We start from the raw sequence: 26,501 nt of genomic DNA, 5'->3' as shown, positions 1-26,501 counted from the left end.
GGATGCAGACAAGCAACAAACAGGCACATTTTCCGTGCGATAAGTATCAAATTTTCGTCGCATGAGACGCTTGGTGTTAGCATCGACCATTGGAAACACGTACTTGGGCGTTCCGAGAGCTTCAACTATGTGCACCATCTTCGACTACTTCCTAGCAGACTTTGGAGACCCCATTCATCTTATCGTTTCATGGACTGTGGAGATTGACCACTAAATATCCGGAAGTACATTCACATAGATCGAGATGAGTCGGAGCTCGTTACTAGTGAAGCTGGATGGAGACCTCTCAGCCAGTTCGTCAAGAGACTCCCTGCTCTCCAAAGACTCACATGGGGTTTTATGGAACGGATGCCTCCATTGATTTTGGAATACATCAACAGTAGTCGACCACAACCACAGCTACACATGCAGAATTTAATGCTGCGCAGTATTTATCAGCAGCCCGAGGCTACGATCAACATCGACCCACAAGACCTACAACTTGCTACATCGCCACGTCTCTACAGCCTTACTATGGAGTACACCTTTCTTGACGAGGGAGGATTTGTCAATTACAACGAGGATGCTGTGGCAGAAAAGGTAGCTGGCGGAGCACCTAATCTTCGAGAGATCCACCTTCTTTGTAACAAAAGCGACGGCGGCCCATTGCATCTTCTAGCTTGGCAGAAGCTAAGACGACAATGGCCAGAAAAGACGATCACTCCCGCTTTGTTCACATCCGCCCGAGGATCCTTGCAGGTCTTGGAGATAGTTGCAAGAGATACAGCACACGCGCTGATGCGTTGGGATCAATGCACTGACTTTTCGAAGTTGCAGAGTCTCATGGTCCACAGCCATGTTAATACTGGCGAACTTCTTCGGTTGACGACTCATGCCGATTGTCGTCGCTTAGAGATTTGGTCCTCCATATCATGACGGATGACATTGATAGACCTTCTGACCAGTCTCCCGGAGGCATTGGAAGTCCTGCTACTCTCTTTGCCACCTCTTGAGACTCTGAAGTTGACTGGCATCTTCGAACCGCGATCAATCGCTCTTGCACTTGGCCATTGCGGTCCTCAATTACGGCGTCTCCTCTTCTCATCCATAGCAATGCTATCAGCGGATTCATTCCAACAAAGTCGGTTTTTACTCGCAAATCCGGGGTGCCTTGACACTCTACGACACGTTTGTCCTACTTTGGAGGAATTCTCGCTGTGTATGTTCCGCTCACAGGGCAATGCCGAAGAGGTTGTTACTTACCAAGCGCTGAGACGGCTACCTTCTCCTCGCAAAGAGCATCTATCTGTTCTCTGTCCACAGTCACTCACCTGGAGCTGGAGGTCCTGCCAAGAGTTTGCGGATGCATGCGAAAATGGTCAAACAATCGATACAAGCACAAAGGATCAACTGGACAGCGCACTAATAGCAATGGACAAGAATCTTGCCCATTCGGTCTTCAGCCTCATCTCCAGGTCGAAGCCTTGTTACGCTCGACGCTTCGAGATACTGGAGCTTCGAAATGAGGGCCTGAGAGGCCATGGTGGCAATAATTGCGACTTACTCGAAGTACTACGATACATCACGCGCTCATGGATCTGCACCGGAAGTCAACGTGACGATAAACTCCATGAGTGTATCTCTAAAGAATAAGACGTGCATGAGAGAAAGGAAAGGGAAGAGGCCGAACGGTGGGACGAGTTACCAAAATTGGACGATTCACAATGGGCACAAGCTCTTTGTCGAGTGTGGCCTAGATGTCAAGACGGTGACTGGAAGACAGAGTGGCACAGCTTTGTCTTGGCTTGTTAATCAGCTGAGCAGTAGTGCATGCGTTTTCTGAGGATCTGGATGGCCTTCGTACAATAGACAATGACTTACTTGAGTACAAAACTCACGAGAGATGGAGAATGCTTAGTGTTTGGGACCTTGTAATTGCTTGAATCACATGCTCTGATTGTGACAGAGCGACTTCAGGAGAAGCTGCTGGAATGCGCAGTCGAATCCAAGTTCGGGCACTCGAGGGAGAAGAAAAATTGGAGAACAGCTCTCCTTGGAACCCCTTATGTGTCGTGAACGCATTGTGCCTTGATACAGCTATCACGGTGGACTTCATCATACGAATCAAATCTCCGGTTCCGACATTGGTACTGCGAATTTATGACCCCTGTACTTGGTCATCACAGCTTTCAGTCTTCGTCTCGGGCTCGCGACCTCCATTGCCCTGCGCTGCCAAAAGGCCGCCCACCTGTCTTTTGAACTGTGCCATCCGGTGCTGGCCAAGTCCACTATCGATAAACCTCGCTTCGGCTCTGACAGCAACGTCGTCGTAGAGTATAGCAATGGGTACTATGCCGTCGACTGCATCATAGGAGGAGAAGGTGTCGTTGGTCTCGAGTGATTTGAATACTTCGTAACGTTCATGGTCTTCTTTTGCGATGGTGTCTTTGACTATGATTGTGTCGGAGAACAAGACACAAGCTGCTATTGATGCAATGACATGAGTGGATGGGCAACATCGAGATTCTCTGATTGGAAGAGAGGAAGGAAGAGTCGCGATGGATTTGTCACAAGTTCGATCAGAAGCGTTTAGTTTCCGTGTGTGTGAATCTGGAAGTTTCTGGCATTGAGCTACTTTCGGCTAGCGTGGTCAATCCTTTGGAGAGGAAAATAAATCAGGAAGTTGATTGTAGCTACGATGAAGCAAAGTGACAATGCTATACTGTTATGTAATCTGGCGCCAGATAGAACACGGATTCTATATTGATCTTTTCCGACCTCCAAATCAAGCTCTTTTGACCTCTTCCACCATTGAAGATGGCATACCGTCGTCAGCAAGAGCTTGGAGGTCATCTTCCCCCATTTCGCCCTGCCATCCCTTAGACACAAGAAATGCACGAAACGCTTCATCCTCATTCTTGAGGTCATCTCCCTTGAGATCAGGCACGAAGAAGTACGTGACCAGGATGCCAGCGACACCACAGATTGCCGCCACAATAAAGGTCCATCTCTTGCCAAGGTGCAACTGGATGGGAGTAAAGGCTTGGGTGCCCAATGCCGCGCCAGTCTTGCCCAGCGCAGCTGAAATGCCATAGCAGGTACCACGCACAGCTGTGGCATAGCTCTCACTCGAGAGCAAGCCGAGCATATCCCCGGGACCCATGTTACCACAGCTTTGCATCAGACCGTAAAAGATGACAAACAAAGGTAAAATCTTGGTGATTTGCTCGTAGGCGCAACCAATGATCAGACCAAAGACCAGGTAGCCGCTGAAGCCGAGCATCATTGTATTTTTACGACCAATACGGTTGCAGAGCCAAGCTCCCAGTATCACGCCAGGCAGTGCAATTGCCCCAAGTAAGAGCTGCCATTCTGCAGTCGAGCGGATATTGTGAGGGCCCTTCTTAACAACACCGCTCAGGATTGTGGCCGAGAAAACTCCGTTAGGGAATGTGATAAAGTCGTACAAGAACCATGCACCACATGTGCCCAGAAGTCGCCTCCAATAGTATCGCAGCACGAGAGTGTATGGAACTCGTTTCTTGATGGCACCACGACGGTATAACTTCGAGTTGAGCATCTTCATTCGAAAGTAGAAGACAGTGAGGGGCAAGAGGCAGCCAATGCCCATGCAGACGCGCCATACAATTCCGAGATGGGTTTGGCCAGCGGCAGACAGAACAATAAGGAAGATCGAGACAGCGAGGGGGCCACCGAAAGACAGTGGAAGATTGGTGACCAGGATGAATAGCGGACCTCTATGCTTCAGATTCTGCTCGTTGGCAGCTTCACTTGCGGAAGTCGAGCTTGCAGGGTACTCACCGCCAGTACCAAACCCGACGATACCGCGTGCAACGATCAACATCCAGAACATGCCGTGAATGGTGGTGCCTGAGGCCGCAGTCGCAAGAATTCCGCCCACGACAATCATGAAAGTTGTGACAATGATTGCAAACTTGCGGCCAAAATAGTCGCAGGTGAGGCCAACGACAATCTGCCCGATAATCTCGCCAACAAGCAAAGCATTGGAGACGGCGGTACTGAAATAAGAAGTGTATTGTTTGGGATACTCTTTGCGCAGCACGACATTCGTCATCGTCATGAGATTGTTCTGGTAGCCATCGCTGATGAGAGCAGCACCAGCAGCAAAAATGGTAAACAAATCGCTGATCTTTTGTCGAGTAGTCCTGGTCTCAAGCGAGTTGCTTTCCGATGCGCTCAATTCCGACGACGTGTGTTGCGGCGGTCGTTTGTCGGTGGTGTTGTCATGGGATGAAATCTCGGGATATACTTCTGCCATGGTGAATCAAGCTTTCGGGTGCGAATGCCTGGAAAAGCTTGGAATGGCTTGACAGTACTTGGGAGTCCAGAAGGTGTACTCTCTGAAGGGTATTATAGCTCAAACAGTTGGCTACGCACAAGTAAGAATCGTTGGTTATCGTTCAGTGCACACGATCCCTCTTGCCACCCACTGATTGAGGGCGCGGCATATATACTGCGTTCAACCATTGAAGTAGCAAATAGTCTGCACGTGGGAGTATGTAGCGCGACATGTTTTCTGCCTGCCGTAAATCAGGACCCATTGACCTTCGTTGGGTATTTGTTGAGAAACAGTGTACCCACTGCTCAAGGGTGTAAAGACTGCAAGGTTGCAGGCGATTGCACACGTGCGTGATCAACGCAGCTCTGTTTGGCCTCGCTCACTTTTCGACCCGGAACTCGGCAAGTAGCCTTTTCCGCACCCTGACCACGTGCATACCGAAGCGTCTCAGGGTCTCGTGTCCTGACTGAGAGTCATAAGTAAGCTCTGGGGCGGTAAATTTGACCACGGAACAAGTGAACGTGATCAAAGTGACTAATTATGATCTGGCGTCGTGCGTAGAGGTACAAGGTCCAAGAACTCATCTACATACGACCATCTCCCACGTATTCTCTTCTTTCAACAAAATCCTTCGTCCCCTTCGTTTCCGTGGCCACCACCGAACCACCTTGGCGCATCACGTTCGCTTCCTCTTTGGCAAGTACAGCAGCCTCCTCATAGCTCATCTTCGTGGTCGAATGGTATCTAATCTTGAACATGAGATCCACTTCCTCCAAAGAGAGTCCTTTGGTCTCAATGTAGAAGAAGTATATGATTGGGAACCATGCAAAGTTCAATACGGCGAAGATGATGTAAAATCTCCAAGCAATGTTGGTGATGGCTAGACTGATGTTAGCGAGTGCGAGGACTGCCGGATGTCACTTATGATGACTGACCACTTGGGGTAATAAGGACCACTACGTAGACGAAGAGCCAGTTGGTGACCATGGCGATAGAATTGCCAATGCTGCGCATGCGAGACGAGTTGATCTCGGACGGGTAGAGAAATGGGATGCAGAGGAATGATACGCCCTAGAAAGAAGTTTAGTCAGGTAACTGTTCACACATCTAACCGAGTGCAATAACTTACATAGAACAAGTGGTACCCAAAGATAAAGGACACAGACATGGCCAGAGTAGGTTTTGTGCCGAGAGCCAGACCGACCGTTACCAGTGTGAAGCAGATACCGCAACCGATCGCGCCAAACAGCATTAGAGGTTTACGTCCAAAGCGATCAATCAAGAGTGATGCGCAAGATCCCCAGAACATGAGGGAGATGAAGTCGACGCCAGAGAGTATCAGCGCGAGTCTGGGACTGAAGCCGAAAGATTCGGTGAGGATGACGGGGAAGTAATACACGACCTGACGATTTGATCAGTATACTTGTGGCTCACAAGCAGAAAGAGATTATCAAGGTAGGCATACCACATTGATACCCCCCATCTGTTGGAAGATGGAGGTCCCGGCCCCCAAAACAATACGCCTAAAGTTCTGTTGTTCACCTCCAGAGAAAACTTCCGACCACGCAATCTTGCCGCCAGCCTTCTCCGCGGCGATTGTTTCGGAAATGATTTTCAGCTCTCCAGCAACCTGTTGATCATCTTCGTCGAGATTCGCCAAGCGCGCAAGCACAGTACGTGCCTCTGCATGTCTTTCTCTGTAACAGAGCCATCGAGGTGATTCTACCATGAAAGGCAGCAGACTGATGGTGACTACAGCCCAGAAGCATTGCATGGCAAGAGGAAAGCGCCAGGTCACCTCGTTGTCCAGCACGTAAGTCATAGCAAGATTGATCCAGTTGGTCAGCGATATGCCAAAGATGACCATCACGAGCTGTAGAGCAACGAGCTTGCCACGATGCTCGGGCTTGCTGGTCTCAGCTTGCCACATCGGTACTACTGCAGTGCTTTGTCCGATTCCCAGACCAGCGATGATTCTGCCGATAATCATTTGAGGGAGTGAAAAGGCCGAGGCTTGTATGGCTCCTCCGAGGATGACCCACATGGAGGACATGGCGACTGAGCGACGTCGACCAAGATGGTCACCGAAGTAGAGAGACATGACTGCACCGAGTATGCACCCAATGTCGTAGGTAGAGACAATCTGACCTTGTATGAGGGCATTGGGGTAGTCGAATTGTTTTTCGAAGGTCTGGTTGTTCAATATGCCTCCGAATACACCCTGGTCCCAGCCGAAGAGCATGAAGGAGAAGCCACATGTGGCAGTAATACCGACGGTCAGGGCATGACCACGCAGAGGCATCTCGAGAGCGGTAATGATGATGTTGTGAAGTTCAGAGCTGGGCTGGGAGTCAACGGTAAGATACTAATTAAGATCTGTGGGCAGTGCAAGAGTATGATACTAGTAGATACGTGTCTCCATATATGTCTGGAAAGGATTGTTCTAGTCTTGGCCAAGATAAGGCGATCCGGGGCCCCGCGATGCAGTGTCCGTGGTGTGGAGGTGGGATGGATGCAGACAGCGACCGGCTTCTTCGTTTGGACTGATTGTGCGGCTGCATGACAAGAGTGACTCCTCCCATATGCGAGGTCATCATCCTCTAAGCTACTGCAGTGCACAAATTTTGGTAAGGAGCAAGACTGTTGCAGGAGAAGCCTGCCTCCGCAGACTTTCCATGATGCTCCCAGTATTCAAGAACAGACTATGCGTTGATACAGCCATGTTATATTCCAGTGTTCCAGTGAGAGAACAGTTTGCGCATTTCAGTGGGTGGCTGCGGGATGCGCTCGGGAGTTGAGGTACCGGGTACGATCTTCGACGTGCAGCACGGCTATATGACATCGACATGTCATCACCGACCATTGTCAGCCAGAGCCAATAAAATCCAAATTGAAGAGGCAGAGAGATTTAAAAAAGAACCCGATGCTGAATATGAATCGAGTTCACTAGATGAATTGAGAGGCGTTTGTTTGACTCTGTTGGCAGGCTCGCAGCTGCATAAGCATTTCAAAAATGGTCTTCCAACTCAAGTGGGGAATTTTGGGTGAGGCCGACTGCACTTGCCTTGTGAATGCGTCACTGACATAATGGGTTCAGCAACTGGATGGATTGCGGAGAGTGAGTATCTCAGCTTTTCCATGGCGTCTGGTCCTGCTCATGTGTTTGATTTAGAATTCACTGTTGATCTCTTGATTGATCCGACCACCCGCGACGTCAAGGACGTTTCTCATGTTGTGGCAGCGATAGCGTCGTCTTCTGGCAGAACTCGGGCGGAGACATTCAGGATCAAGGTCAAGGCACCGTCAGATTGCGCATGCTATGGAACCTATGACGCGCTGGTCAATGACAAGAACGTCGACATCATCTACATTGCTAGTCCACATTCGCACCATTTTCAACATACCCTGGAGTGTTTATACGCTGGCAAACACGTTGTTTGTGAAAAGCCAATCACAGTCAATGCTGCTCAGGCGCGAATCCTCTATCAGGTCGCAAAGGAGCGGAACCTCTTCCTTCTGGACGCTGTCTGGACACGATACTTCCCGTTGAGCATACAAATCCGCGACATAATCTCAAATGGTGAGATCGGGGAAGTCCTCCGAGTAATTGCGGATACTAGTATGGGCGAAGATGTAGATGATCTCTGGCTGGAGCAGAAACGGAGAAAGGTCAACCTCGACCTCGCTGGCGGCGCATTGCTTGAGAGTGAGTTTCTTCAGCTCGGGAGATTTACGTTGCCCTTCGACCGGGAGCTGACCCTCTCCTAGTCGGGATCTATTCCATCACCTGGATTTTTCAGACAATGTACCATACGCTGCCTGTCGACAAGCGACAACCTCCGAGCAAGATTATGTCTCACATGGTGAAATACCCAAAAACTGGAGTCGACGAAGACACCACATTCATCATATCCTTTCCAACGACTACACCTATCAATGAGCTGTCGAGGACGTCACACGGTGTTGGAATGACTGCCTTTCCACTTGCTTCGGATCCAGACCAAAGAGGATCAGCTGGACCTACCGTTCGGATCCAAGGCACGAGAGGTGAGATACAGGTGTTTGGTATGGCCTTCCAACCAGACCGTTACAAAGTCATTCCCCTGAAAATTGGAGACCAGTCTGTCGAGATTCGTGAGATCAGTTGCCCATTTCCTGCTGGCGGACATGGTATGTTCTATGAAGCCGACGAGGCGGCCAGATGCGTAAGGGACGGATTGTTGGAAAGTGAGGTCATGCCATGGAAAGAGAGTGTCTTGATCATGGAGGTCATGGATAATATACGAGGGCAGTGCGATCTTAGGTATCCAGAGAGTGTTGAGACTACTGCGTTCGAGAGGTAGTACAAGCAAATCTTTGACCATATTTCTAGTACGTTTGCGAACGGTGCACGTCCTATCATTGAAGACAGGCGTGATATGATCGAGTCTAGTGACAGAAAGACAAATGCTCACTTTCATGACTAAAGCAGAGCAGGTCGCAGATAAGCTGTGGAGAAGCACAGTAATAATCCATGTACAGATGATCAGGCAGGGAGTCGTTTAATCATCATATCTCGGTGGCCCGGCTATTGATCTGGAAAGTCTCGTGCTTTGCGATAATTACAAGCGTGCCCCACTCCGGCACGCGAAAAGGTATGGTATTAGGTGGCTTGTAGATGCAAATATCTGATTCTGGCCAACGATCAGATCTCTCTGCCCGACTATGGCCTCAAGACTGGCCTGCGATATTACCAACCAACGCGACGGGCATAACCGAGCTAAAGTTCTTGATATCCTCGCGCAGATATTTTGCACCGTCACTTGAATTCGCGGCATTCAATTGATCAAGATTATCCCAGAAAAGTACAGTCTGCACGATATAAGGTGATGTCTCGTCTCCAGAAAACTGTAAGACTTCCCATCTTACAAGACCATAAGGACCGTATAGCTTGGCGACTGAAGGCATATGGGTACTGATGTAGTAGTTGATGTTGAAGGTGGAGCCTGCTTTGAACGGGTAGAGGAGGATGGCTCGGACCGACATTATTGCGGAGGAATTTGTTCAGAATTGATATAGCCTGGTTTCGAAGAATGATGGCCGAAGAGATTGTGGTTTGTCGAAAGATATTCTCGAACACGGCTTTGTGCTTGTTCTTATGCCGTGATAGGACCAAGTTGACCCGACGGTCTGAGATGCATACAACCGGAAACTTGGTCAGATAGGCGTTTCACTTAGAGCGGTGACTGAAGAATCACCTTTTTACGCATGAAGGATCACTCGCTCGCTTACGCGATCGCGTCTCTCTGTATGAAAATAAGCCCAAATATGATGCTCGGTATTATCAGCTACGTAGTCGACAAGCGGTCATGCTCTTGGCGGATTATCTCAGGAACAGTCTCTTCGAGTGATGGTCTGTCTGCCTTCCAGTCAAGGTGTTTCCCGGCTCTTTTTGCTCTGGCCCGCGAATTGAGGCCCCAACTGACGGCTTCAAAGCCAGCCTGCTCGAGAGCTGCATCTTTGCTCAGTGATTCGTGTTGAGGATCCTGTATGTATCCGTGTTCCAGTGCTTCTTTGGCCATGAGCTGAGCGAGATCGGTCCAGACATGCTCACCATTCTCGACAAACATGTATCCATCCTTGCCCCAAATATTCTCACTGAGATCGTGAGCAATAGCTTTCATCACAAGAGACTTATAGACATTGCTCAAGTCAGCCACATGAATGTTATTCCATCTCGCCTTTCCTTGCCCGACAACTGGGATGAATCCTTGAGAGAGTATGAGCTTGGCCATTTCATATACCTGACGGCCACGTTGGCTGACGGGACCGCGGCCAGTGCCTTTACAAATCTGTCAGCGATTGCCGACATCTAGGGGGAAGCATTTGACTCACCGTAAATGGTCGGAGGACAGATGATTACCGTTTTCACAATCTCTCTATTCTTGGTGCCTGCCTCGAGCACAATTTTGTCGACATTTCGGTGGAAGGCTTCATCAGGAAGATTTACCACGGAATCAATGCCTTCAAGATCATCGTACTGTTCATCTGTCCATTGTCCAAGACTTTTAAAGTTGTTTGCGGAGTCTTTGTAGCACAAAATGCCTGTTCCTCCAGTGTGTAGCCAGTATCCGGGTCGTTCTTTAGAGTGCCCACGTGCCAATCCTGCTGCAATAGCCCTGGCTGCACCCTCGTGATCTGAAGCATCTGCTGCATCTTGTCTGCTGTCAGCGCAAGTCACCGGACCGAGTGCCTTTGAAACTCACGAAGGACGATATCTGCTGTAGCAGACTCTTGTTCCAAAAGCTCGTAGTCGTCCAGGTCTCCCAACACGGTGCGGCTGTTTGGATATGCCTCTTGAACAGCGGAAGCCTTTTCTTTGCTTCGAACGAGGAAAGTGAAGTTGATCTCTGGCATGGTGCCAGCCAATATGTAGACAGCATCGCCGGCAATGTATCCTGTGACACCCGTGCTGCTTTTATTCAGCGAAATATGATACTCTGATCTGATTCCACTTACACGAAGACTTTGGGAGACATGTTCTTTGTGGGTGCAAGATTATGCCAGAGATTGAGCGGCGTTTATGACTTGGACTTTGTCTCCTACAGTTATCAAGGGCCTGGCTCGAGGCTGGATATCGGGAATTGGTAGAGGTTTATATACACCATGCGCTAACATCGCTTTATGTATGAGCATCTGGACTGCATATTGCCGTCTTCAATGTGGAAGCACTGTGGGATATGACGCCATGGATGTGGCATTCGTGACACGCGAATTTATTCACCGACTTTCAACCTGTCAAGATTTCTCCAATTGACTGCAATCTCCAATCTAACGGTCCTCGACACTGTTCTGATACATCAACTCGACGTTATCACACACTTCACTAAATCTGCTGGTCTCTGCAGAGCAAACTCCAGGGCACTCGCGACATCCTCTATCTCAAATTGGTGTGTGACGAGAGACTTGACATCCACCATCCCAGCCTCTATCAAGTGGATCGCGGGCTGGAACGTATTTGCATATCTCCAAACACCGACGATCTCGATCTCACGAATCAAAGCAAGGGCAATATTGACCTCTTGCACCGGTCTGCCCATACCAACGATCACAACTCTTGAGCCTGGACCTGCCATCGCAATGCAAATATTCAAGCAAGACTCAATGCCAGTGCAATCGAATGCGACATTAGCCTGAGGTATCTTGAGAAGATCCTGAATCTCCGTACTCATTCTCGCCGAGAACTCCGGGCCTGTCTCACCTTCTTTTCTGTCCATCGGAATTGTGTAAGTCTTGTCGGCGATCCCGTGCTTCTTTGCGAAATCGAGCCGTGCTTCGTCGACATCTACCATGGTGATTGTTGCAGCTCCTGATATCCTAGCGACGCGAGCACAAAGCAACCCAATTGCGCCTGCTCCCGTAATAAAGACAGAATGGCCCGCTTCGAGCTTGGCCTTCCTGACGGAATGCAACGCCACCGACAATGGCTCAACCATCGCCCCTTCGGCGAAGGTGAGATTCTCCGGCAGGAGATAACACAGATATGCAGCATGAGTCCAAAGCTTCTGTAAAGATCCTTGAGCAGGCGGAGAAGCACTGGCAGATCCGTTGAAACGCATGCTCTTGCACAAGTTGTATTTACCCAGACGACATTGTTGGCATGCTGAACAGGCAAGCTGCGGCTCGACGACTACGCGGTCGCCAGGCTTGAGATTCGACACAGCTGAACCGACTTCAACGATGTCACCAGCAGCTTCGTGACCCAGAACCAGAGGTTGTCGTATAGTGTATATCCCGTTCTTGCCGTTCTGATAGTAATGCAGGTCGGTACCGCAGATACCTGTTGCTCGTGGGGCGACACGAACCTCGTGTGGTCTTAGATCTGGCGTCTCTACATCTTCAATCCTGATATCTTTAGCTCCATAGAGAACTGCTGCCTTGTGCATAGTTGCTGGATGATGGCGAGAACTGTTGACTGATCGATCTATGTGTGAACCGGTTGATGGAAGCGAGAGGCTGCTGAATACAGTAGTGTGTAATGTAAAGAGGTTCCAAGCGAGACCGAGCACTCCGATGGCTCCATAATGTCCAGCTATATCGCAAAGTGGTGCAGTCTCCGAAAAGGTGCCGGGTATATGCAGACAAAAAGGCTGCCTGTTGTTGTTTGAGCGATCGTGGGGAAAGGGGGACTTTCGGAGAAGCGGCGTTCATCAGGGGCGTTCAAGCTCCATTGTTGAAGCTTCACATGCGTAATGCGCTGGATCAACAAGACATCATGATTCCCGAGCAGCAAATAGAACGTAAGAGAAAGCGGAAACCACAGGAGATGTCCCTTTCGCCTGCAGCCTGCTAGATCCTGTGTGACCCCGCACAGAACCTTATTCACCGATCGACCGGCTGCTTGTCATGTAGCCGCTTCTGCCTCTGTGTGCTTGTTTCTCTACAACTTAAACATCCATGACAAAATACCAGCAGAATGCCAGTCGTAACTCTGTTCCCCAAAACCCAACGTCCAACAACAACATTGCACAAGCATCGACATGGCGCCCACCGAGCCTCGTCTCATCATCATCGGGTGTGGAACTGCTGGTATAGCTTTGGCTTCCCGCTTACGATTCCAGCTCGGATACAAGAACTTCACTATCTATGAGAGAGAGAGTCACATCGGTGGGACCTGGTACCTCAATACCTATCCTGGAGTTGGTTGCGATGTCGACTCTCACCTGTATTCATTCTCGTTTAACCTGAATCCCAACTGGTCAAGGAAGTTTGCCGAACAAGACGAGATCCTCGAATATCTGAACAACACAGTGGACAAGTTCGGCGTGCGGCCACACGTACAACTCGGTATCGAAGTTGTCGCAGCGACATGGATCAGCGAAAAGAATGTGTGGCGCGTCGGTCTTCGAGACATGACCACCAAGAAGGTCCATCATCAAGAGGCGGAAATGCTCGTGTCCTGTGTCGGTACTATCTCCATTCCGAAAGATTGCGACATCCCCGGCCACGAAGATTACCAAGGTTCGATTTTCCACTCTGCCCGTTGGAACCACAATTACAGCCTGAAAGACAAGAGAGTGGCTGTCATTGGAAATGGATGCTCAGCGGCTCAGTTGATGCCTCATGTCGCGAGAGAGGCTGCACAGGTCATTCAATTCCAAAGGTCCCCTCAGTGGATCAATGAGCGGCCTAATCCTGCTTTCTCGGAACTCCAAAAATGGTGCTTCCGCAACATTCCTTTCTATGCTAGATGGTACCGATTTTCGACTTGGCTGTCTATTGATGCGCTCCATAATCTATACGTCACGGGCACAGATGTTCTGGACAGAAAGCGGGCAGCAGCTCAGGTCGAAGCCGAGAGCTACATGAGGAAGACCGCGCCAAAGAAATACTTGGATATACTGATACCTACTTTCCCGCTCGGATGCAAGCGTCGTATCTTCGATCCTGGTTACCTTCAATCCCTCCACGAGCCCAACGTCGAGCTCACCAATGAGCGAATCACAGGTTTCACCAAGGCTGGCCTGACAACACCCAAACGATCCGTCGACTTCGACGCAGTCATTTTGAGCTCCGGTTTCAAGATTCAAGAGTTCCTATCCCCCATAGAGATAATTGGTACTGAGGGCAAGACTCTGAATGAGCATTGGGAGGATACCAGAGGTGCTCAAGCCTATAGAGCTACGTTCGTCCATGGCTTTCCCAACTTTGGTATCGTCTTTGGGCCGAATGCATTCCCTGCACACAACTCCGTCATCTTCACAAACGAAACGCAGGCCGAGTTTATCGTCAAAACTCTCATCAAGCCCGTTTTGGACGGCAGCTTCGAAACGCTTAACGTCAAGCAGGCCGCGGAAAACTATAACACCATGCACGTACAAGAGAAACTGAAGACAATGGTCTGGAGTGGTGGATGTGCGAATTGGAACTTGAACGAAGCTGGTAGAAACACTACCAACTACCATGATCCAACGTGGAAGTTCTGGTGGGATTTGTACTGGCCTGTTTGGGAGGACTTCAATCTGTCGGGAAGCAAGATATCGTTGCCTCTAGCTCCTTGGACCAGGCTGGTCCTATGGACTGCATTAACACCGGTGGCTGTTGTTAGCATGGTGCATGGTCTCAGGACTCTTCTCTGAAGTTGTCTAGTCTTTGTCGAATATAACCATAGTGTTCCTGCTCTTTCCTCTCAGTCCTTCAATTAGTTGTAGCAAGGTACTACGTATCTCGGCGACGCTGCGCTGGGTCTTGTAAGTGCGACCTGCATTGACTCTCGGCGAAATGTCCTCAATGTGCAAAACAGTCGTGCCGTCTGTTAGCTGAGTGCAACTTTTGACGACTCTGGACTAAAAATTTCAGGCTCGTTTCCCCGACAGACAATCGTGCAATCGTGATCCGGCCATACTTTGCTTGCGTGAAGCGTTAAAAGGATTGTAACCAGCCACCGTGGGAGGCGTTCACCAAAGCACAACGAGGTACAACAGATTAAAAGGGTGGCAGAATCAGATAACTTTGACATGTGTAGCTCGATCAAACGAGAATTCAATCGGGCCGTATCAATATCTTCACATGCGCATCCCGGTTATGTATCAATTGCTCAAATCCTCCTTCGATGATGTCCGACAACGGAACGATGGACGTTATCATGGCATCTGCTTGGAGACTTCCATCCGCCATCATCTGGATGACTGCTTCGAAATCCTCTGCTAGATAGCAAATGCCGGCCAACAGTCGCTTTTCCTTGATGGCAAGAAGATTGAGATTCAAAGATAGTGGCTTCTTGTGGATGGCGACATTGAAGATGGTACCACGAGGCTTTGAAGCAGCGATTGCAAGGTCAAGCGTTGATTGCAGTCCGGTGGCATCGAATGCCACATCGACACCACCTTGGGTAAAGTCACGGATGGCATCGAGCGTACTTTTCTCGTCGCTCGTGTCGATGTCAGAAGACTGCAATGGGCTGAGCACGCAGTCTGCTCCAAACTTCCGAGCTTGCGACATTCGTGTCTCAAGTACTTCAGTCACAATGACCTTGGACGCGCCTAGGACGCGAAGGATCAATAAGATCGCGAGGCCGATAGGACCAGCCCCGCAGATTAGTGCAGTCTGTCCAGCCTTGAAGTCTGCAAGCTTGATGCAATGATGAGCCACCGCAAGAGGCTCAACCAGCGCAGCTGACTTCAGATCCACGTTCTCAGGCAAGACGAAGCAATTGATCGCTTTGACGACGATCTCCTGAGAAAAGCCACCACCTGGCGCGCTCAACCCGTAGGTCGCTGTAGCATCGCAGATGTTGTAGTGACCGTTTCGACAGGGATCGCAATGTTCAGAAGCGTAATGGCGATGGTCGCAAGCAGGATTTACCGCCACTCTCTGGCCGGTGGTTAATTCTGTGACGCTCGAACCGACCTCAGTGATGGTTCCTGCAAACTCATGTCCCATCACGACAGGCAGCGAGACTCCGGTCAAGGCGTTCTTGTGCCCCTTGCTGGGAGGGAAGATGGGACCATTGGTGTACTCGGTCACATCAGTACCGCAGATCCCGCAGTACTTGATCTGAAGTCGGACGTCATCTGAGCCGCAAGGACTAGATAGTGTGTCAGAGCAGCATGGTGTCGCACTAAGTCAAGACTCACAGTGCTTCAACTTCTTCCAGACGCAGATCACCGCGGTCATAAAAGCGAAGCGCCTTGACCCGCGGCTGTGAATCGCGAGTGCTAGCAGGCATATCGAAGTCACGCAGGCGCGTTGGTTTGTTGAGGATATTACACAATCGTCAGGCTGTTGAAATTCGCGGATCTAGAAAATATGAGGCTCTCTTCAAGTGGAACAAATGTTCTACCCCTGGATGTGAGTGATACTCTGCTTTCTCAAAGCTGCAACGACTTCCGGAATTGTTAGTCGCGATAAGCTATGACGTCAGGTAGGCGAGTGCTGTATCAAGCCAGGTGGCGGAAGCGATCCATACTGACCAGCACTAGACACGTGCTCATATACAATCGACCGGCTGTTGTCATCTGAGAGTTGATCACAAGAGCACTGAATGGATTGTGGCCGGTTATATGTCACACAGCCGGGAGAAGGAAGAGGGGTGCCCGTCGGTGGCGCAATTCTCCTCTTTTCACCTTGGCATGAATTACTGCGGGGTAGCTCGAGGAGTCTGGAAGTGCCAGCAAGGACAGCATGATAATGGCTTAGCGAGCCATCCACTCTTGAAGGAGAATGGGAGTCCTACAATGTGCGGTTATAAGCCTGAGAATTTGCAGCGCGAACCATGCTCATCCAATCACCACCGCAGTCAGAGACACAACCGGCCGCGCAGCCAGCACCACCACGCTCTCGCGCAGGACCCGTGAATCGCTGTCGTGCTGCCAAAGCCTGTCGACGGTGCAACGAGCTTCGTGTGAAGTGTGATGCAAGCGAACGTGGCACCCCTTGCACGCGATGTGAACACAAGAATGAGCCTGAGTGTGCCCTCATCGAATCCCGCCGGGGGATATATCCGCGGAAAACCCGTCGGACTGGCGACAAGATCAGCAACAAGGCTAATGTTGGTGTCAGCAACACACAGTCTGAGCCTGCCCCAGGGGACGATATTGATAGCGCCAACGGGAACAATTGCGGCTTAGGCTACCAGGAGGGTCTTATTGTCCAAGCGGTCACAAGTAAGAATGGGCCAAACGTCAGGAGTGACGAAGCAAGACAGCGCAGCAACGACGACGATGGTGTGATCGAGACTATCCCATCTACGACAGCAGAACAGAACTCTCTAGCGCCTGTTATGCCTGCTCGCAAGCAATCTGCCGTAAACAATGCCCGCAGTCATATCACAAACGATGTGGAAATTAACTGGTACAGCCAACAAACCCCAGCACTGGCCGGTGCTCCACCTGATGACATTTCTCCTTCAGCTCGTACGGACGTGAGCACCTCCTCTTATCGTGAGCTCAGCTGGGCCACTATGTTCGATCACCTGCTCGAGAGCCACTTACGCGGCGAAGATGTGATTGAGAAGGGCTCGATTACTTATCTTGGGGAATCGTTTCCCCTGGCTATCGTTCTGGAGGAGCTTGATGGGCGTAAGGGACGACCGCGGCTCCATCACCCCGGACCACCATACCCTGTCAATGAAGAGTTGACTCTGCCTCGGGACACGCATCCCGGCCACATGCTACCTGAAGAGGTCGCATTTCTGGAGGCCAAGAAGGCCTTTGAATCACCCGATAGAAAAACACTTGACGCTCTAGTCGACACATTCTTAACACGGGTGTTCTGCTTGTACCCCATTCTGAACTGTGGAGAGTTCATTGAAGACTACAAGGCTAAGAGAGTGCCCTGGATTCTTCTCCATGCGTTGTGCTTCATCTCTGCGACGTTCTGTCCGCTCAAGATACTCCACCAAGCCGGTTATGAGAATCGCAGACAGGCGAGATGGACGTTTTACACGAAGGCCAAAGCTCTGTTCGACATTGGCTACGAAAGCAATAAAATTGTTGTCTTACAAGTGTCCATCCTTTTGAGCTTCTGGGGAGGTGGGCCAAACAATTACTGGAATTTCTACTCCTGGATTGGTACTGGTGTCACGATCGCCGAAGCATTGGGCTGTCATCGCTCGCTGGCTGGTACGAACATGGAACCGCGAGATAGAAGCTTGCTCAAGAGGCTATGGTGGATACTTGTTTTGAGAGACGCAAACTGTTCCGCTCTGGTTGGTCGTCCGTTCCGAGTAAACTTGGACCACTGCGATGCTGATCCTTTGACGCCGGAAGACTTCATGAGTGAGACGACAGCTGCTTACCACGAGCTGAATCCGCACTTTGGCTCTTACCAAATCGAGGCCATGAAACTAACTTTGATTCTACGTCAAATTATAACGGCTCGCTTCTCTCCCTCTCGTCCGCAACCACAGATCACAAGTTCTCTCACGGAAATACTGCTGAAATGGCGAGCGCAATTACCTCAACATTTCACCTGGACGGACGCGGCTGCAGCGGGCTCCAGCATCTTATTGGGCAGCTTGAGAGTTCTCTACAATCATCATTTGATACTTGCGAATCTCAATGCCCCTCCGGAAGGTAGTGTGCGGCCTGGCTTTGCTGCCGTCTACATGAACCAGTCCCTTGCAGAAGACACATGTATTATCGCAGCACAGCAGATTGCCTCTACCGCATGTGATGTTGTAGTCAAATCGGACATACTAACTGCTCCTCACGAGCTACTGCATGGCATTTTCATCGCTGCGGTCACTTTTTACATGCAGACCAAGAGTCCGAGTTTGATGAATGCTCAATCAGGAAGATCGGGATTGAGTAACTGTCAAATGGTTTTGCACGAGAGCAGAGGCGCTTGGGATCCTAGCCCATGGATCCTGCAGCTACTCGACAAGATGCTTGGAGCACCGCAATCGAGCAAACAGCGAGCTGAAGATGACTTCACCATGAACAACGCGGCTGAGTTCATGAATGATAGTTCTGGAATGGGTATTAATGCGCTCGATAGCAATGATGTGTTTGCCACCGATCTAGACATATGGCAGAGTCATCCTGTACTGGGCGATTTATTCGATAACATGCCGAGTATGCTTCCCTTGACTCCGAACTTCGGCAATCGTTCAGGCAACACTCCGGGACCCAGCAACTGGTCACGGATGGCAGATGTATGAGCTCGCCGTATATGTGTGCTAGCTGAGCAAAGTGGTCTCGCTGGACATCTCGATCAAGTCCGCTGTCTCATGGACCCGAGTCAAGAGAGGATAGTTCTGACAAACACCACATTTCATCGAGAGCTCCTTATTCATCGTTTCTGGGATGCGCTGCTTCTATGCTGGCCTTGACTGTGCCTTCTCACAAGCTCGTCGTCGTATGGTGTTGTCACTAGAGAAACTAAGTTTAGCCTCACGCCTCATTGGTTGCAGACATCGAGATGTTCAATTATAGATGATCATTTGTATCAACATGTTCAACACCCCGCAGTCCTGAGGTCCAGGAACTCGAGTTACGTCAACCATTTGCCATCTTTGTCTGCCCACCCGAGCTCTTCTAATGTCCATCCTTGGAAAGTCTCCTTACCGTCTACCTCTACATACAACTCCTTGATCAGATCCGAAACTCTGTACTTCATGATTGTCTCGGAGGCTCTACTGATCTGAGCCATCTCCTGTTCGGTCAGTCTGACAAGCTTGATGTTCTCTGCAATACGCATCTTCGAACTGCTCTTGGGAATCACGGTCACGCCGCGTTGTACCGCCCAAGACAGAGATACAACACCCGTGGAACATTGGTGTCTCTTGGCAATGCTCTTGAACAGGCTGTGTGTGTGAATCAAGTTCGCTTCGCCTTCACGTTCTCCGCCCATCGTGCTGAATCGTGGTGTCAGGCCTGGATCGTACATGGAGCGGTCGCATAACTCACCTCCAGCTCATCACGTGTATTCCTCTTGAGACGCAGTACGGTACAAGCTGGTGATTTGGATTGAAGGCGTGCAGCTCGACTTGATTGACCACTGGTACGATGTTGCAGTGCGGCAGCAACTCGTCAAGCGTCTTCTGGGTGAAGTTACTGACGCCAATCGCTCTGCACTGCGGCCCAACAAGCTTCTCCATCATCTTCCATGTCTCGACGAATGTCGGGCTCTGATCTTTCCGAAGATGCTTTCGCTCTGGAGCTGGAGTGGTCGCGAATGGCCAGTGCATCAACAAGATATCTACATATTCAATGTCAAGATCTTTCAAGGAGATTCGCAATGCTTCCGCTGGGTCATGATGCCAGTGACTCCAGAATTTTGTGATGACAGTGATTTCGGAACGGGGTACACCGCTGTTGCGTACAGCACGTCCAACGACAGATTCGATGCCGTAGTATTGTGCGGTGTCGATTAGACGATAGCCGCTTTGTAGAGCATGGACAATTGAGTCTTCGAGCTTTTTCTCGTTGTCTGTTCCCAGTCCGCCTTTGCCGTGTCAGTCAAGAATAATCAGAATTTTGTCTGCAGATGTACCTTGCCATGTTCCTAAGCCAACAGCGGGTATTTGCGATCCTGCTTCGCGTCAGTCATTTTACTGAAGCGACGTTTCAATGGTCATGTACCATCATTCAGGGTGAAAGCTTTGTTACACCGATCTGGACTTGTCATTGTATATGTGCAGCGAGATGTCTGCCAAAGTTAGAGCGTCCGGACGAATCAAGCAAGGTGATGACTGGGAATAATAATGTTGAATATTGCGTAAGAGCAATAGTTTGAATCTGCGAGTGACGGTGCGGGTTTGCTAAGAGGCACCGGTTGTATGATGATTGCTGAGCATCTCATTGTGGATAGTCGGGAGGTGCATAGCCGGTAGCCGGGCCCGAACGCGGGGCAAAGTCAGGGTTCTCTTCTCTGGCCATCAAGTTCCTGGCATCAACAATTGCACAGGTTAGTAGTGTACTAGTCCAGCTCATATTACGAGAGCAAAGTGTCCACTCAGGTAAAGTCAGATAGTTGCATGTTGATACTTCCACCATGTCTACTGTGAGTGCTTTGCTCCCGCTTTGCCAACAGAGGTGTTGACATATGGCAGACATTTGCACGCCCCATCAACCATGTCGCAGTCTCTGTCGAGGATATCGAAGCCGTAACCACCTGGTACACAACTATCATGGGCTTCGAAATAATAGGCGGCAAAATCGCCCACATCAAACGCTCGGAAAGTCCGGAGTCACCCATTTTCGCGATTTACGGAGACTCGCTTCGAGAAGTCAAGCTCGCATATATGGCTACTGGCAACGGCGTCGGTTTCGAAGTATTTCAATTTCTAGACCCTGAGTTCGTCAAGAGCGAGACAGTGTTTGAATATAATCGTGGTGGCTTTTTTCACATCTGCGTCACGGATCCGAAGCCGGATGAACTGGTGCAGAAAATCCTGGAGGCGGGTGGGAGTAGACAGGGAAAGACCGTGAAGCTGACGGGAGGAGTCACTTGTGTCTATATCAGAGATCCTTGGGGAAATATTGTCGAGATACTTGACGCAAGTTTCGAGAGGTTGACCACCATGGATACCGCTAATTGGTAGAGGTCAATGGAATCAATCTTATTTTGCCCCACTGTTTAATCTGAATCTCGGTTATATTAGACCCTGAGGCTACTTTGTTATTCTGAAAAGGTCAAGTGAGCGAGGCGGCAGTCTTGCTTTGCTCATCGGGAAAGCATTCCCGACATCTCGGTCACATGTTCCCAGACCATCTTATATACACATACCAGCTTTGTGGTTATATCTCACTGTACCACTTGCCGGATAAATGTGCTGCATCTGAATACTAAGTCTACATCGAACGAGATATCGAAGTGTATTCGGCGTACAATCATGGCGCAATTATTAGCACGGAAAGTGGTTGCGTAAGACCTAATGACTCTCTGCTTCCAAATTCATACTTATACACTGTTTCAACAGGATCACCGGCTGCGGCACTGGCATTGGTCGCGCTACAGCACTCGAATGTGCACGACAAGGTGCACGGCTTATTCTCCACCATATCGGCGACACGAAGTCATCGGATGATATATCCTCACTACAGGACGAAATAACTAGGCTTAACAAGTCGGCCAGAACAATCAGTGTAGCAGCAGACGTGAGAGACCCAGAAGCGGGTCAAAGGTGATCATGACAGCTTTCAGATCGTTTGAGCGCAGAATCGCTGACTGACCTCGCAACAAGAATCGTTGATGCTGCGATATCATCGTTCGGTGAGCTCAACGTCGCCATCAACAATGCTGGAATATGTCAATTTCTTGACCTTGCGGCTGTCACTGCTGAGCAGCTCGATACTCATACCGCCGTCAACTTCCACGGCCCATTTGCCATTACACAAGCTGTTGTTGAGCAGATGAAGAAGCAGGGCACAGGGGGGTCAATCGTATCAATCGCTTCGATAACAGCAACCATGGGTTCATCTCGACTGACTCACTATGCTGCCACCAAAGCTGCACTTCTGGGAATGTCTGTCAGCTGTGCAGTAGCACTTGGACGCTATGGCATTCGTTTCAACACTGTTAGTCCGGGCACTATCGAGACAGCAATGAACAAGGCAGATCTTAGTGGAGCAAAGCGAGGGTCGATGGAAGAGAGAGTACCACTTGGAAGACTGGGAATACCTGAAGACATCGCGAAGCCCGTTGTCTTCTTTGCAAGCGACATGGCGCAATACGTCTCTGGGCAGAATCTGATTGTGGATGGAGCTGCATCAGTTAATTATCAATAAGAGACTTTGCTGCTTAGAGATGCTAGATTGTCGCTCAATAGACTTGCCCAGCATGCAAACCACCAGTGATTAACATCTCTCCGCTCGTCATGTATGCACTAGCGTCTGCAAGCAGATACACAGCAGCAGCTTTCAGATCGGTCCTGTCACCCATTCGCTTCATGGGTGGCTCTGATTGAAACACTTCTCCCAGCTTCGGTCTTTGTTTGACAAGGTCCGCAATCAGATCCGTGGCGATGTACCTGAGAACATCGTCAGCTCGTATCCATAACCATAGGAGCGTGCTACTTGCCCTGGAGAAATGCAGTTGACTCGTATCTTGTGATGAGCAAGCTCGACACCGAGCTGCTTCGTAAGAGCTAAGACGCCGCCTTTGCTCATGCAATAGTCACTAGTGAATTGATCTTTGCTGGCTCGATGAGCAGCCATAGACGCAATCATGACAATCGAGCCCACTCCAGAGCTTTGATTCCTTTCAGACTGTTTGACCATCTGTCGCGCAGCTAACTGTGCAGCGTAATACGTTCCCAGAACATTAACTTCGACACACTTCTTCACGGAAATAGGGTCTCGGTCGAGAAATGATTCATCTGGACATATACCAGCTGCTGTAATGCTGCATGGCAAATGTCAACACTCTGGCCATCGAGAGCGCAGAAAATATAGAGGAAATTTGAAGCTTACATTCCGTCAATACGTTCAAAGTCGTTGGTGATCTGGTCGAAAGTGCTCGTAAGTCTGGCATGATCTGTCACATCAGTCCTGAAATACGATCAGCAGTGGCCTGCCTCGCCTGGGTACAGTCTAGATCAACGTACTGGTAATACCGCACTTCGTGGCAGATCTGTCCAAGCCGGACGTAGTTCTCAGAGGGCTGGGGTGCTGCATCAACAATAGCAATCTTGCCACCAGCTTCGGCAACGCCAAAGGCGAGCGCTAGTCCAATACCCTTGGCTCCACCTGTGATGACAACCACGCGATCTTTTAAAGACATCAGATCCATGACATTGGAGGTCAGGTAGCTGTCTGTAGGCAAGACAGAAGCCGTTGTCATGGCATCCTTTGCGGACTTGGTCGTGATCGACCTGACGTAATTCCCATTCTGTCTTGTCAATGTTGTAGACGACCTGGAGTTCTGGACGTGCAACCCGGCTGAGCGTAACGCACAAAAGGTCGAGACAGTAGCCCCCGAGTGGAAGTTCACGGCGAAGACGCTTCGGCGACACAACACACGTAGCAGCGGCATAGCAACGATAATCAAGATCAAGATCAGCGACAGCAAGCTTCCAGAGACAATGATCCTACTCTCAGCGAGGTGATAAGTAGGATCTCATGTTCCTGGTGCGGGGCATGGCGGGGTGCAGCAAGCACGGCTATATGCTCAAGAGGGTCATTTCAGCAAGGACGGTCAAGAACAACAACGAGCTGTATTGAATCGCAATTATGTTCTCGCCCAAGAGAGGCTCCTTGGGCTGCCGGCAAGATGCTAGCCCGAATTAGACATGACCGATGTTACAAAATCAATCGTGCTTTAGTCCAGCTACGCGTCACAGATTCATCGAGTCCCCGGAAGAGAAAAGTCCGTGCTTGGCGATCTCCGCATCTTATCTGATCGCGTGCGGGTCACCCTAGTCGGTTCATCAATCTCTCACGAATCACGATAATTGGGTCTTGTTGAAGTAGAGTCAACGTTTCCGTGTCAAACGGAGGAACTTCATAAGCAGAGTATTGAATATCGAAGTTTGTGCACCCATTAGACCGTCTGGAGCGCCCTTCTGCCTCATCTTGCTCCGGGTGATCGACAATGTGAGAATCTGGGCATTTAGCCATTTACGTGAGGAGTTGCCAGCGACGACGGTGATCAGGAACATCCCGAGGCGTATTTTGGACATGGTCCATCACTTTACGAACAATTCCGTCTGTATCAATGCCAAATCTAGCAAAGTTTTCGAGACCAGAACCGGAGTACCCAAAGGAATTCATGGCTACTGATGCCGTACAAAACCTTGCCCACGTTGTCGCAATATACGACTCGACCGAGATGATGTGCGCTGAGTCCGAGAGCACAGATACTTGATACTGCTGCGATTGCTCTTCAAAAAGACTTATACAGGGCATGCTCACCACTCTCGTAAGCACGCCAGCAGCGTCCAAACGCTTCGAGGCCTCGACGGCAAATTGCAACTCCGATCCGCAAGAGACAAGAGTCACGTCGGCTGCTTCTTTCTCAACGATGACATACCCGCCTTTCAACACTTTCTGCCTGTCCGTATTTGGCACGAGGGATAGTGCGGGGTCTCGAGCGAGAGAGAGCATACTGGGTCTGCCGTTTGCATCCAATGCAGCGATCCACGCACCGATGACCTCCTCACTATCTCCTGGTCGTATGTACTGGATGTTGGGCATTGCCCGGAACAATGAATCCAGTTCTACAGGTTGATGGGTAGGTCCATTCTGTCCCTCCCCGATGCAGTCGTGAGTAGCGATGTGAATGACTTTGAGATTGCTGAGAGCGCCCATCCGCACGCCCGCAGCTCCGTAGAGGTAGAACATGAAGAATGTCGCCGTGACTGGCAAGAAGCAACCCGGGGCATATGCGGCGAGTCCATTAGAGATGGAGGTCATCGCATGTTCGCGGATGCCGTACCGGATAACTCGGCCATCCAAATGGTCTCGGTCAAAGATACGGTGCGATTGATCTCCCATCTGATTAGAGTTCCACAGATCGGCGCCTCCCGCAATCATAGAAGGCACCTTCGACATCAGCTCGTTGAATAAGAAGCCGTTGAATTGACGTGTTGCTTGGATATCGTCGGGCTTCTTGAAAGTTCTCAGCAACTCATGCACGTCGTAGTCGCCTCGCACGCGGAGCCTCAGCGCGGTCGCGAGCTCTGGGTATGAGGAAGTGTATCTCTTCATATTCTCAGACCAGGCATTCTCGAGCTCTTTGCCCCTCGTCATCGCCTCCTTCCAGTAGGTTCTGGACTCCTCTGTGAGAGTATGGGTGGAAGCATGATCAGAGGCATAAAGTGCGGCATCATGGTCAGAGTATGTGCCATGATGAGACTTGAAGGTGCCAGCTGTTGCTGTTCCATAACCAATGGTGGTGCGGATGTTGATGAATGTTGGCCTGCCCTTCAAGGATTTTGCAGCAGCCAGAGCATCTGCAATGCCGCTCACGGAGTGGTCTCCATCGTGGACATCGATGACGTGCCAGCCGATCGCTCGCATCTTGGCATTCGTATCCTCTGATACTATCCAATCAAGAGGCCCGTCACAAGTGACTTGATTGTTGTCGTAGAGCAAGGTCAGGTTATCCAGAGCGAGATGACCAGCAATGGCCATGGCCTCGTTTGCGACCCCCTCTTGTATGCAGCCGTCTCCAGTGACACAATAGATGCGGGAGTTGATGACACTAACATCTGGCTGATTGAAGGTCGAGGCCAAGTTCTTGGAAGCGATGGCCAGACCTACGGCATTGGCGACACCTTGACCCAGAGGGCCTGTGGTGACTTCGACGCCAGGCACGTCGATCTCCGGGTGGCCGTGACAGAGGGTGCCCTTCCAGCTACCAGTCTCTCTATCGACAGCTTTGGCGTCGCCGTAGAGTCGAAGCTCGCCGGCTGTCATGTGCGGGTAACCAGAGACGTGGAGCATGGTGTAGAGGAGCATGGCGGCGTGGCCGTTGGAGAGGACGAACCTGTCGCGGTCGAACCACTGCATCAAACATCAGTCGGGTGTCTCAGCGAGAGCGAGATGGTCTTTGTGATACCTCGGCATTCAAAGGGTTGTATCGCATCGTGTGCTTCCAAAGAGCGACAGCCATGGGTGCCATTCCTATCGCAGATCCTCCATGACCACCTCCGTTTTGACGACAGATATCAATGACAATCTTTCTCACTTCGCGGACTGCCTGTTGGTCTCGTGTATCGCAGTCAGCGAAATCTTTTCCCATAGCTGAGCATTGCTGAGGGCTGTCCATGGTCGTT

At 50.2% G+C, this 26,501-nt stretch overlaps 15 protein-coding genes across 15 annotated transcripts; 6 read left to right on the top strand and 9 right to left on the bottom strand.

Annotated features, from left to right (window-relative positions):
- The first annotated feature begins 784 nt into the window (after positions 1-784).
- On the top strand, positions 785-1,801 carry AUEXF2481DRAFT_572392 (uncharacterized protein). The gene has a single exon (XM_013483400.1). The coding sequence runs from the start codon at positions 919-921 to the stop codon at positions 1,630-1,632; it is 714 nt and encodes a 237-aa protein (XP_013338854.1). The 5' UTR covers positions 785-918; the 3' UTR covers positions 1,633-1,801.
- Positions 1,802-2,596: 795 nt separating this feature from the next.
- Positions 2,597-4,566, bottom strand: AUEXF2481DRAFT_45176 (uncharacterized protein). Its single transcript, XM_013483372.1, has one exon. The coding sequence runs from the start codon at positions 4,277-4,279 to the stop codon at positions 2,765-2,767; it is 1,515 nt and encodes a 504-aa protein (XP_013338826.1). The 5' UTR covers positions 4,280-4,566; the 3' UTR covers positions 2,597-2,764.
- Positions 4,567-4,866: 300 nt separating this feature from the next.
- Positions 4,867-6,606, bottom strand: AUEXF2481DRAFT_113774 (uncharacterized protein). The gene is made up of 4 exons (XM_013483399.1): positions 5,766-6,606; positions 5,430-5,702; positions 5,236-5,371; positions 4,867-5,180 (listed from the first exon to the last, which is right to left on the bottom strand). Exons 1-4 carry the CDS (start codon positions 6,600-6,602, stop codon positions 4,885-4,887), a joined length of 1,542 nt encoding a protein of 513 aa, XP_013338853.1. The 5' UTR covers positions 6,603-6,606; the 3' UTR covers positions 4,867-4,884.
- Positions 6,607-7,313: 707 nt separating this feature from the next.
- On the top strand, positions 7,314-8,643 carry AUEXF2481DRAFT_48778 (uncharacterized protein; the record flags this gene model as incomplete). Its single annotated transcript, XM_013483378.1, has 4 exons — positions 7,314-7,344; positions 7,398-7,418; positions 7,473-8,006; positions 8,069-8,643. The coding sequence occupies 4 exons, from the start codon at positions 7,314-7,316 to the stop codon at positions 8,641-8,643; spliced, it is 1,161 nt and encodes a 386-aa protein (XP_013338832.1).
- Positions 8,644-8,823: 180 nt separating this feature from the next.
- On the bottom strand, positions 8,824-9,325 carry AUEXF2481DRAFT_704467 (uncharacterized protein; the record flags this gene model as incomplete). Its single annotated transcript, XM_013483398.1, has 1 exon — positions 8,824-9,325. One exon carries the CDS (start codon positions 9,323-9,325, stop codon positions 9,011-9,013), a length of 315 nt encoding a protein of 104 aa, XP_013338852.1. The 3' UTR covers positions 8,824-9,010.
- Positions 9,326-9,627: 302 nt separating this feature from the next.
- AUEXF2481DRAFT_9511 (uncharacterized protein) lies at positions 9,628-10,818 on the bottom strand (the record flags this gene model as incomplete). Its single annotated transcript, XM_013483361.1, has 4 exons — positions 9,628-10,121; positions 10,175-10,495; positions 10,546-10,751; positions 10,799-10,818. The coding sequence occupies 4 exons, from the start codon at positions 10,816-10,818 to the stop codon at positions 9,628-9,630; spliced, it is 1,041 nt and encodes a 346-aa protein (XP_013338815.1).
- A 258-nt stretch (positions 10,819-11,076) lies between these two features.
- Positions 11,077-11,846, bottom strand: AUEXF2481DRAFT_45173 (uncharacterized protein). Its single transcript, XM_013483371.1, has one exon. It carries the CDS (start codon positions 11,773-11,775, stop codon positions 11,140-11,142), a length of 636 nt encoding a protein of 211 aa, XP_013338825.1. The 5' UTR covers positions 11,776-11,846; the 3' UTR covers positions 11,077-11,139.
- Positions 11,847-12,819: 973 nt separating this feature from the next.
- Positions 12,820-14,672, top strand: AUEXF2481DRAFT_103280 (uncharacterized protein; the record flags this gene model as incomplete). Its single annotated transcript, XM_013483397.1, has 1 exon — positions 12,820-14,672. The coding sequence occupies one exon, from the start codon at positions 12,820-12,822 to the stop codon at positions 14,416-14,418; it is 1,599 nt and encodes a 532-aa protein (XP_013338851.1). The 3' UTR covers positions 14,419-14,672.
- Positions 14,673-14,821: 149 nt separating this feature from the next.
- Positions 14,822-16,007, bottom strand: AUEXF2481DRAFT_71535 (uncharacterized protein; the record flags this gene model as incomplete). Its single annotated transcript, XM_013483385.1, has 2 exons — positions 14,822-15,866; positions 15,916-16,007. The coding sequence occupies 2 exons, from the start codon at positions 16,005-16,007 to the stop codon at positions 14,822-14,824; spliced, it is 1,137 nt and encodes a 378-aa protein (XP_013338839.1).
- Positions 16,008-16,634: 627 nt separating this feature from the next.
- Positions 16,635-18,662, top strand: AUEXF2481DRAFT_56644 (uncharacterized protein; the record flags this gene model as incomplete). The annotated part of the gene is made up of 2 exons (XM_013483380.1): positions 16,635-16,833; positions 17,038-18,662. Coding segments are annotated over 2 exons (1,824 nt in total), but the record flags the coding sequence as incomplete, so codon positions are not given.
- Positions 18,663-19,273: 611 nt separating this feature from the next.
- On the bottom strand, positions 19,274-20,410 carry AUEXF2481DRAFT_48773 (uncharacterized protein; the record flags this gene model as incomplete). Its single annotated transcript, XM_013483377.1, has 3 exons — positions 19,274-19,637; positions 19,690-20,227; positions 20,365-20,410. 3 exons carry the CDS (start codon positions 20,408-20,410, stop codon positions 19,274-19,276), a joined length of 948 nt encoding a protein of 315 aa, XP_013338831.1.
- A 366-nt stretch (positions 20,411-20,776) lies between these two features.
- AUEXF2481DRAFT_34041 (uncharacterized protein) lies at positions 20,777-21,326 on the top strand (the record flags this gene model as incomplete). The annotated part of the gene is made up of 2 exons (XM_013483366.1): positions 20,777-20,785; positions 20,835-21,326. The coding sequence occupies 2 exons, from the start codon at positions 20,777-20,779 to the stop codon at positions 21,324-21,326; spliced, it is 501 nt and encodes a 166-aa protein (XP_013338820.1).
- Positions 21,327-21,564: 238 nt separating this feature from the next.
- Positions 21,565-22,512, top strand: AUEXF2481DRAFT_103272 (uncharacterized protein; the record flags this gene model as incomplete). The annotated part of the gene is made up of 3 exons (XM_013483396.1): positions 21,565-21,649; positions 21,705-21,908; positions 21,969-22,512. Exons 1-3 carry the CDS (start codon positions 21,618-21,620, stop codon positions 22,510-22,512), a joined length of 780 nt encoding a protein of 259 aa, XP_013338850.1. The 5' UTR covers positions 21,565-21,617.
- Positions 22,390-23,790, bottom strand: AUEXF2481DRAFT_113760 (uncharacterized protein). Its single transcript, XM_013483395.1, has 4 exons — positions 23,331-23,790; positions 23,197-23,274; positions 22,805-23,128; positions 22,390-22,754 (listed from the first exon to the last, which is right to left on the bottom strand). The coding sequence occupies exons 1-4, from the start codon at positions 23,756-23,758 to the stop codon at positions 22,547-22,549; spliced, it is 1,038 nt and encodes a 345-aa protein (XP_013338849.1). The 5' UTR covers positions 23,759-23,790; the 3' UTR covers positions 22,390-22,546.
- Positions 23,791-24,342: 552 nt separating this feature from the next.
- Positions 24,343-26,467, bottom strand: AUEXF2481DRAFT_71553 (uncharacterized protein; the record flags this gene model as incomplete). The annotated part of the gene is made up of 2 exons (XM_013483390.1): positions 24,343-26,229; positions 26,285-26,467. The coding sequence occupies 2 exons, from the start codon at positions 26,465-26,467 to the stop codon at positions 24,343-24,345; spliced, it is 2,070 nt and encodes a 689-aa protein (XP_013338844.1).
- Positions 26,468-26,501: the final 34 nt, after the last annotated feature.

This window comes from Aureobasidium subglaciale (assembly GCF_000721755.1).
Source record: "Aureobasidium subglaciale EXF-2481 unplaced genomic scaffold scaffold_44, whole genome shotgun sequence".
In the NCBI taxonomy this organism is placed as follows: domain Eukaryota; kingdom Fungi; phylum Ascomycota; class Dothideomycetes; order Dothideales; family Saccotheciaceae; genus Aureobasidium; species Aureobasidium subglaciale.
This window is presented reverse-complemented; position numbering and strand designations above follow the sequence as displayed.

Coding starts and splice junctions, on each gene's coding strand:
- AUEXF2481DRAFT_572392 (XM_013483400.1), top strand. CDS start 919: ATGACATTGATAGACCTTCTGACCAGTCTCCCGGAGGCATTGGAAGTC.
- AUEXF2481DRAFT_45176 (XM_013483372.1), bottom strand. CDS start 4,279: ATGGCAGAAGTATATCCCGAGATTTCATCCCATGACAACACCACCGAC.
- AUEXF2481DRAFT_113774 (XM_013483399.1), bottom strand. CDS start 6,602: ATGCCTCTGCGTGGTCATGCCCTGACCGTCGGTATTACTGCCACATGT. Junction 5,372..5,429: donor TTGGGTACCACTTGTTCTAT/GTAAGTTATTGC, acceptor ACTTCTTTCTAG/GGCGTATCATTCCTCTGCAT. Junction 5,181..5,235: donor GGTCCTTATTACCCCAAGTG/GTCAGTCATCAT, acceptor ACATCAGTCTAG/CCATCACCAACATTGCTTGG.
- AUEXF2481DRAFT_45173 (XM_013483371.1), bottom strand. CDS start 11,775: ATGGTTGAGCCATTGTCGGTGGCGTTGCATTCCGTCAGGAAGGCCAAG.
- AUEXF2481DRAFT_113760 (XM_013483395.1), bottom strand. CDS start 23,758: ATGCCGCTGCTACGTGTGTTGTGTCGCCGAAGCGTCTTCGCCGTGAAC. Junction 23,129..23,196: donor TTTGAACGTATTGACGGAAT/GTAAGCTTCAAA, acceptor TTTGCCATGCAG/CATTACAGCAGCTGGTATAT. Junction 22,755..22,804: donor GTCAACTGCATTTCTCCAGG/GCAAGTAGCACG, acceptor CGATGTTCTCAG/GTACATCGCCACGGATCTGA.